The following is an 8436-nucleotide window of genomic DNA, read 5'->3' on the forward strand; positions in this document are numbered from 1 at the left end:
CCAAACAGATTTGTCCTAACATACTTCGAGTTTAAAGTTCACTGAAATGCTCCTTTCAAGGCATTCAATTTATAGTGAGTCATCTCTTCAAATATTTTGCTATCCATCAGCAAGCAATGCACATGCTGTGTGAAAACTGGTACCAGCATGGATGAGATCATGTTTGAAATCCTGAAAAGAAATCTTGTAAAATAAAATCCATAAGGATTCCGCTCTCGTGTATGATCTTGTGGTTTGGTGCTGAGTGGACCGGAAACCTGTTCCTGCTGAACTGAGCCAGTGGTTGTATAGGACTGATTATCAGCTCAGTAGGCACAGGAAGCCAAGCCCGAATCTCTCTTCTCCTTTTTCCACGCAGCACTGGTAGGCTATGAACACACACTTGTAATGAAGCAAAAAGTCATTAGTACTCAGACTGCTGTCAGCCAGTGTTCTGCTTCGCTAAACCCACAAGAAACCACGCATGTCGGTTCATTTAAACTGTTTCCCTAGCTGGTTGACCCCTCCTGGCTGGTGGGAGCAATCCAAAATTATCGGTACATAATTGCCGTGAAAAAGGGCTGTAAGTCTACTTCAGGAGTCTGATCATAAACTATAAATCCATCAAAATCCCATTCAATCCCCTTCTGTGAGGAACAAGCATGTACACGGCATTACTTAAAGTTAGTGATATAAGATATTGCAATCATATACTTTAAAATAGAATCTAACGCAACAGCGGTCTAAAATATACTTGACATTAAAAAGACAATCAGTGGAGTTTAGCTGCGTGAAGAGAAGACGGTCTGGGTGGTGTGGGCTGAAGACGTTTATTTTCAGTGTCTCTATCCAGTGTTGCTTTGTCCTTTGATGTGCAGAGCACCATTTCCCTCCCATTAGAGTGCAATAAATCACCTTTTAGATATGCGCTCTGATGGCAATTCCTCTCTTTTACAGGCCTTTGATGGTCATTACTCTTTTAACAGGCCCTAAATATAGGTCTAAAAATGGCAGGCTCCACATGGCCCTCATTTCTAATTCACACATCTGTCCTCGTTTAGTCGCCATCGTGAATATAGAGCGCTATAATACCTCCCCGCGCCTCATGTGCTGATTGCCAAAAAAAGGCTGACCAGTTTTAAAATACATCCCCGGCCATCTGTCATGGTTTTGATTAGGGAATAATCGGGCTAGAGCGGTATAGCTTCGCATTGCAATTAGCCAGTATAACCGTGGACACCCATGTTATAGCGAGGGTAATGCAGGAAGCTACTGTAGGTCAGGTTTTATTTAAATTTAAAGTATCAGGCATGCATGATTTATTCTTCGCATGTAGTCCAGCTGGAGTTGTTGACAACTTGGATGATGAATCCACTGAGAAGGTATTTGTGTTTCAGAGAAACCTTTTGTTTGGTAGGAAAATGCAAATGTAGTTTGCTGTGTAACAGTTTCAAAACCAATCTATTTCTTGGGACATGTCGGACAGACGGGGGTTTCTTGATCCTTGTGTTGGCAGATGTGGGCGTGCTAAGTAGAAACGTGCATGATGAACCTGCGTGTGTCGTTTTAAGTGGGTTTGTTTTTGTGTTTAACCCTCGCGTTGTCTTCGGGTCAAATTTAACCTCTTTTCCATAAAGTTCTATATCAGAATATTTGGGTTTCATTCAAACAAATTGAGGATAGTTGTGGATAGTTCCCAACAACGCTCCTCACAAGTTTAAAAAATAATCAGTTAATTGAATTTGTGGGTTTGTCATTTGGAGTAACAATTGGTAAAAGAACTTTAAAAACACTGTAAATGAAATTTTGAACAAAAGTCAAATACAGTAACAAAAATGTGAAAAGATGTCCAAAAAAGTAACAAAAAGGTCAAAGAGTGACTAAAATGTGAACAAATGCCAAATAAAATGACAAAAAAGTGAGAAATGTAAATTAAAAAAAGCCTTAAAAATTTTGGGGAAAACACACACAAATTTCAAAAGGCTCAGAAAAAGTCGAGAAAATCATTGGAGGAAAGACACAAAAGGACAAAAAAAGACAACCATAACCTTGAAAAAAGGTTTTTCATTTGAAATTTCCAGGTGGTGGAACCATCCCTTAGTACACTAGGAAATAATAACACGTGCGGTGTGACCCAAATTCCCAATTCCGGCTTTTCTTGTCATCAGGAAGTGTTTTACAGGATCACAAGCTTTTGTTTCTCTAACACCAAGACAATAGAAGCTCATATATCATGCAGTCAAAAGTGAAACTGACATGGCTAATATAAATATAAATGATGGAAAGGTTGTAAATGGTTGCAAGATTTCCAGAAGATTTCCACCCTTTGACGTCTTGGTTTTTTTCCCTTCGGTGTGAAACTGGGTTCCGTGAGAATGCTTTATGGATCTCTGTCTCTTGGCTTCCTCGGGCTGGGGTTAGATCAGAAGTCGATACGCATCAGCCAGGGGAAGCACACACGGCACTTCTCACTGCCAAAGTGATATAAAGTTGAAAACCTGCAATTTCAGTAACTAAAACAAGCAGATTCGCTGAAAGGCCCGCCAGTTACCCTGCTCTAATGAAATGAAACTGTCAAGTTAAAGGAATAGTTTGACATTTTAGGAGATGTCCAAGAGTTGAGATGCAAATTCCAATAACAGGAAGTCACTACACTTAGCTAAGATTTAATCAAATACACAGTCGTCCATTTCCTATTAGTGACTAAAACAGTGTACTATGACTATATGTATTTAGCACGTACTGTATAGAATTAGTATGTAGTATTACTTTGGGACACAGCGAGAGTCTGCGGTAAGAAGGAGATGATAGTGGATAAGAAGAACAATAATTATGATGAGGGTGATGATGGTAACCACGGCGCCCAGATTGATTAAATATCTGTCAGCAGCATTAAGCAGAGTTTGGGTCTCCCCAGGCCTCATTAGTACTGGAAGTACAGTCGCTCTCCTGAGGTACTCGCTCTCACCTTCGCTAGAGCTACGAAGCGTGCAATCTGGCGTCATCTGCAGGATTATCTTTTATGCTCCGTGTGTGAATGGAGACGGACGCAGAGGAAGATAAAAGAAGAGCGAATGAACTGCTGCTCATTAGGAATGTTGCACAGCGTTTCGAATTTGTGTTCAATTCTTCTGAGTGAGATGGTCTCAGTGGGAAGTATTATAAAGTTTGAGACCAAATCGAAGGAACATGTAGGATAGGGAAGAGAGAGGAGAAAAATGAAATTAGATAAAAGAAAGAAAGAAAGGATGCAGGACAAACAAGTTCTATAAGGAGCGAGAAAACAGCAGAAGACAAAGAGGAGGGAGTTCTGTGACTGAAATGTACAAACATTAGATAAATGAACACAAAAGCACAAACGCACACACACACAGCCGCCACTGTAAACACTTTCTTTTCTGTCACACACATTCATTGTCTTCCTTTGTCTGCTTGTCTGGGTCATGCTCTCCTCAGGTGCAGAACTTAGCCACTGTGAACAAAGAGGAAATCAATCACTGTTCACCAATCAGCTAAGCTCTGTGCCTGGCTGGAGAGAGGATACACAACCTGTCTGGCGGACTGACTCACACACACGCACACACACACACACACACACACACACACACACATTCTTGCGAAACACCCACATCGAGACCCTGTGGCTCCCTCATCATTCGTACTTCCAAATCATCAACTCCTTAAACACAATCACAGACTCTTAGATAATCATATCTTCTTTGGTTTTAGGTTTCTGTGGGGACGAATGAGGGTGTGTGTGTGTGTGTGTGTGTAGGGCTGTAGTTGCCATGGCAGCTGGCTGGGTCAGGGCTGTGTGGTAATCCCTGGCAATGTGATTTTATCATAAGTCACAAATCAGCACGCCAGGAACCCTCACAGCCCAGACATGAAAGAACAAGATCTTCCCTCCCTGTCTCTTTTTGTCCCTCTTCTAACGACATCTTCAAGTCCGCACTAACTAGCAACACCCAGGAAGGGAAATCGCTAACTTTGTCGGGACTTTCTCCCCCACTTCTGCCATCAGAGCGCAGTCATGATAGACCAGCCCTGTATGTCCTCTCTCCCTCTCTCTCACACTATTTCCTTGGTTACCCCTCTTTCCTCTCCCATTCCCCACGCTCGGCTAACCCGGCGATATGCCCCTCATTAAGCAGATCAAGAGGGATTCCAGAGGTATGTACTGGGGGAAGAAAAGAACGAGGGAGTGAGCGAGGAGGGAAAAGAAGAGAAAAAAAGCCAGGGGGAGACCACCCTTCTCCTTTAAAGGGTTGTGCTTTTTAGGTTTAAAAACACAGAGCAGGGAGTGCGCCTTGACAGACATGTTGTTTTCAGTTAAAACCCTCTCAGCCCGCCTCAGCCTAATCCCACTGTATTTTGTGTGCGTGTGTGTGTTTGTGTGTGTGTGTATATATAAAGGGTAGGACTGCTCTACTTCAGAAAAGATGGTAGGGACACCCAAACTGAGCAGTAAAACATAAATCCATCTCCCCACAGTGCAATATGAAAAAGCAGCGAGGAGGTTGGTTCATCCATCATTTTAATTGGAGAGAGATGGGCTCAGTTGACCAGCATGATCCATTGATGTTTACAGAGGCTTGGTTGCTTCAGTCCAACGGGAAGCAACAGTAAAAGTTAGGATATACATCTCTAAATGCTTTTTTTTTCTTCTATTCTTTTATTTTTTTAATTTTATAGATCTTTTACTTGATTTCTTTTAGTCCTCCTGTACTTGGAGTGAGGCTCCACAGAGAGGTGTAGGGAGGCACTGTGTGTGTGTGTGCGTGTGTGTGTGTGTGTGTGTGTGTGTGTGTGTGTGTGTGTACGTGTGTTAGAGAGATTTATCAGGACTGAGCCAGATGCCGAGCACTTGTCTAGAAAGCCTTTCACATCCTGCGCAAAAGCATAAAGCTGTCTTGTGTGTCTGTGTCTGCGTGTGCATTTGCGTGTGTGTGTGTGTGTGTGTGTGTGTGTGTGTGTGTGTGTGTGTGTGTGTGTGTGTCTGAAGATAAAAGCCGGTCTTGTAGTGGCTCGGTCACGGCCTAAAAAAAGGATTTAGTGTTGTAAGTCACTCAGGTTGACAAGGACGAGTATTTAGCAGCTCCTTTCGAGGCCGCCTGTGTTGACCAAGGTCACAGGCGCCTTGTTTCAGCCTATACTTGCTGTTTTGGGGTGCTAGGTAATAAGATTAACACCTACTTTTTAATCCGTTTCTGAGTTTCTACATCAACACTTCATTTTCTGCAAAAGTAAAATAGCAATTTTGGTTATTTGACATGATTTATGTCTTGTTTATGCCATTGTTAGCTGTTTGAAGCGGGCATGGCTCAGTTAGAAAAGGTCATGTTATGTATCACTCTGCATCAATGACAGTTGATCAATAATGGAATCAGAATCTGGAAACAGATCAACAGAACATATACTACTAACTATTTTGATATTCAACAATTAGTTTAATTCATTTTTTAGCCCAACTGCCAGATATCAGCTCGTATCAGCTTCTCCAATATGAGATTTTTAAAAACTCTAGTCCTGTTCTGTTTTTATCCATGTTGGAAATAAGAAATTAAGAAATAATGCAATGTTTCTCCGTATTGTATTAAAGAATTATGTTTTGTTCAGGTTCGTCCAGGGTTACTTCCTCCTCAGGTTCTTGGCCAGTCAAGTGGGAGAGCAACAATTCATCGACTTCTTCAGATTATTTATAAAGAAACACCGCGGGCAACTCATTTTGTTTCAGGTGAGGCTGTAGTAAAGGGAACTTGATTAAGTTGCTAATTAAATCTGAGCTCAGATTTGAACTGTTTATAATATGAGACACAGTGTTATTTCCATAAATTAATTAAAGAGGGATGTAAGCTTGATTGCCACTGTGTTACAACAGTGATGGCCGTCCAGCTACTGGGGCCTATGAAGCTGAGTGATCGCACCTGGAAGTGTGTGTGTGTGTGTGTGTGTCTGTGTGTGTATGTGTGGCATACAGTATATGTACCATTCGATCCATAGTATACTACTGTATTGTTGTAACGCTTTAAAGAATAACTGGGTTACTATAGTTCAATTATCGAGTCAAGATCCTTTTAATAGCCTACTCTCATTATTCAAAGGTTAGTGTCAGTAATAGCAGGATTGTTATGAAAAGATCAGCAGCTTCAAAGAGACCTGTCTTTACTCTAGTCCTCTCTTCCGCTCTCTCCCTCTCTCTTACTCCCTTCTTTCCTGTCTGTCCGTCTAAACAATACATTTCTCTCTTCCCTTCATTTAGTGTGAGACCAATAAACCCCTCACGGTTCTAAATTGTCATAAAACTCAATGGGGGACATATGCAGGAGGAATTTCAGGGTCAACAGTATAAAAATCACCCCACATTAAGTAGAGAGCGCCCAGAGCCGTTCGGAAAACGCTCGCTGACCTGTTCTCTATCTTTTTCTTTCCTCCCTCTCTCGTTTGTTTGAAGAACACATTCCCAAATTCCTTTTCTGACAAACACATCCTGATGGCGCTGCTGTGAAACTACGGAAAAGGCCCCATTCTAAGTCTACAAATACACACACACACACAGGGATCAGAGAGAAATGTGAAGTATACTGTAGGTGGCCAAGTGACTCAAGTGTGGACTGGGGCAGATGGAATTAGGATCAAGCCAACACAAAGCCTTTTTTTATTCGTTCCCCACCTCGGAATAAAAGTTCATATGTGAGATAGAAATATTATCCATCAACATACATTCCTTTCATTTTAGTCCAAATGATTCCTAATTTCTGCTTTTCGAACTCAAACATTAGGTATGATTTCCTTATTATAAATTCCAGAAATAACTGTAAAACTAAAGTTAATAAGTTAGTTTTAAGTAGTGTAAAAATGTCTAAAAAGTGACAAACAAAATGGATAAAAAGTCTCAAAACGTAAGAAAAAGTTAAAAAGATCAAAAAATTGACAAAAGTTGTTGACACTAACACAACACAAGGGTTGAAAAAGAATAGTGCAAAAGAAGATTAAAATTAACATTTTGCATCTTGGTTAAAATGAAACAATAATACCATAACAATTGAAATGAGACTTCACCTCCAATGTCAAAGGACCATCTCCTCTACCACTCTGCGTGCTGATTGGTCCATTTGTTCCGCGACCAATGAGAGGCAACGACGGGCCAGAGCCTGCTGCTCAGGGTCCTCCTGAACCATCAGCTCCCCATACAGATACACACCCATGGCCTGGAAAACACACACACAAAGTCAATCAATTTTCCTTAACGTTTTTTTTTTTTTTATTGCGTACAGGCTTCTCTCAGGTTGAATCAGTGTTTTCAGTGTTTCATTGTATCATGCTGGACAAATGTTCTACTTACTTGGTCATGAACCAGAAAGTGTTCCACGTCTCTGTAAGCCTGAGTGTACGCATGTTTGACCACCATCTCACACCAGCGATGTTGGACCTGAAAGCCAAAACAGAGGAAAATATACAACAACTATTAATGAAATAATACATACCAAATCTCCAATTTAAGAGACTGTGGGCAGCAATTAGAGCAAATGGACCAACACAGAATCAAGAAATCAAACAAAATAATTACTCACTTCAAACCAAAGATATACATTAAAACAATTGCACTTCATGTAGCTCATATACTGTACACCTTAAAATGGCCATGGTTTTATTACTGAAGTTATACAAGGTCACTGGTCTTTGTAAGTTTAGTTGAGTTATATTCGTACATTCAAAGTTGTCCATGTGATACTCTTGGTAAAGACAATATGCAGTTAAAGACACCCGCTGATTAAATAATTATTTTTTACAGTCACACACCAATCACAGCAATTTTCACATCACTTAAATATGACTCCCTTCTGACTGATCCCTGCTACACCGCTGCTGATGCTACTGCCCCTCCCCAGCCTCCACCTTCCCTGTTCAAAATCCTAACATGACTCAGGGTTAAAATGATTTGTCTTATCAGTGTTGTGCTTTTGGCTCACTCCTGTATACCCACTGGGGTTCTCTGCATTGTGCTCCCTGTTTCCGCTGAGCATGCTGCTTGGCTGCTCCAGGGAGCCGTCAGCGCCGAGCATAACTGTCTTTAACTGCATAAGGGTTAATTCTACGATAAGTGTTTCTGACTGGAGCATGCAGCAAAGTTTATATTACTTATTACACTATTACACTATCACACTTTTATGCTTTTGACCAGTGCACTCGCACATTAATGTCAGCAGGTCTCCTTCAAGGCCAGTAACAAAAGGCAAAGAGAATAAGCTGGAAGGTGCTCCACTGAAAACGAATAGATTCATCCACAATCGGAGGGTTAACAGTTGTGAACTTTGACTAAGAAAAGAAACCATCTCAATCCAAAATTCCTGTTTAAAAGGCCTGTTTAATTCTCTGACAACGTGCATCTGTGTGTGTTCACTGTGTGTCAGTGTGTATGTGTGTGTGTGTGTGTGTGTGTGTGTGTGTGTGTGT

At 41.1% G+C, this 8436-nt stretch overlaps 1 protein-coding gene across 5 annotated transcripts in view; it reads right to left on the bottom strand.

The window, feature by feature from the left end:
• The window catches only part of aopep (aminopeptidase O (putative)), a 66365-nt gene that overhangs the window by 3246 nt on the left and 54683 nt on the right, over nt 1–8436 (bottom strand). For 4 of the 5 annotated variants that reach the window (XR_004656622.1, XR_004656623.1, XM_034871625.1 and 1 more), the window contains 2 exons: nt 7325–7411; nt 7042–7190 (listed from right to left, as the gene is read on the bottom strand). Coding sequence is in view for 3 of the 5 variants with exons in the window: in XM_034871625.1 (XP_034727516.1) it covers nt 7050–7190; nt 7325–7411 (228 nt within the window). In the remaining 2 variants the exon portion in view is untranslated. Of the gene's footprint in view, nt 1–6199; nt 6515–7041; nt 7191–7324; nt 7412–8436 lie in introns of those variants that run through there. The other variant, XM_034871624.1, reaches the window with a different exon arrangement.

This window comes from Etheostoma cragini, chromosome 5 (assembly GCF_013103735.1).
Source record: "Etheostoma cragini isolate CJK2018 chromosome 5, CSU_Ecrag_1.0, whole genome shotgun sequence".
Taxonomy (NCBI): domain Eukaryota; kingdom Metazoa; phylum Chordata; class Actinopteri; order Perciformes; family Percidae; genus Etheostoma; species Etheostoma cragini.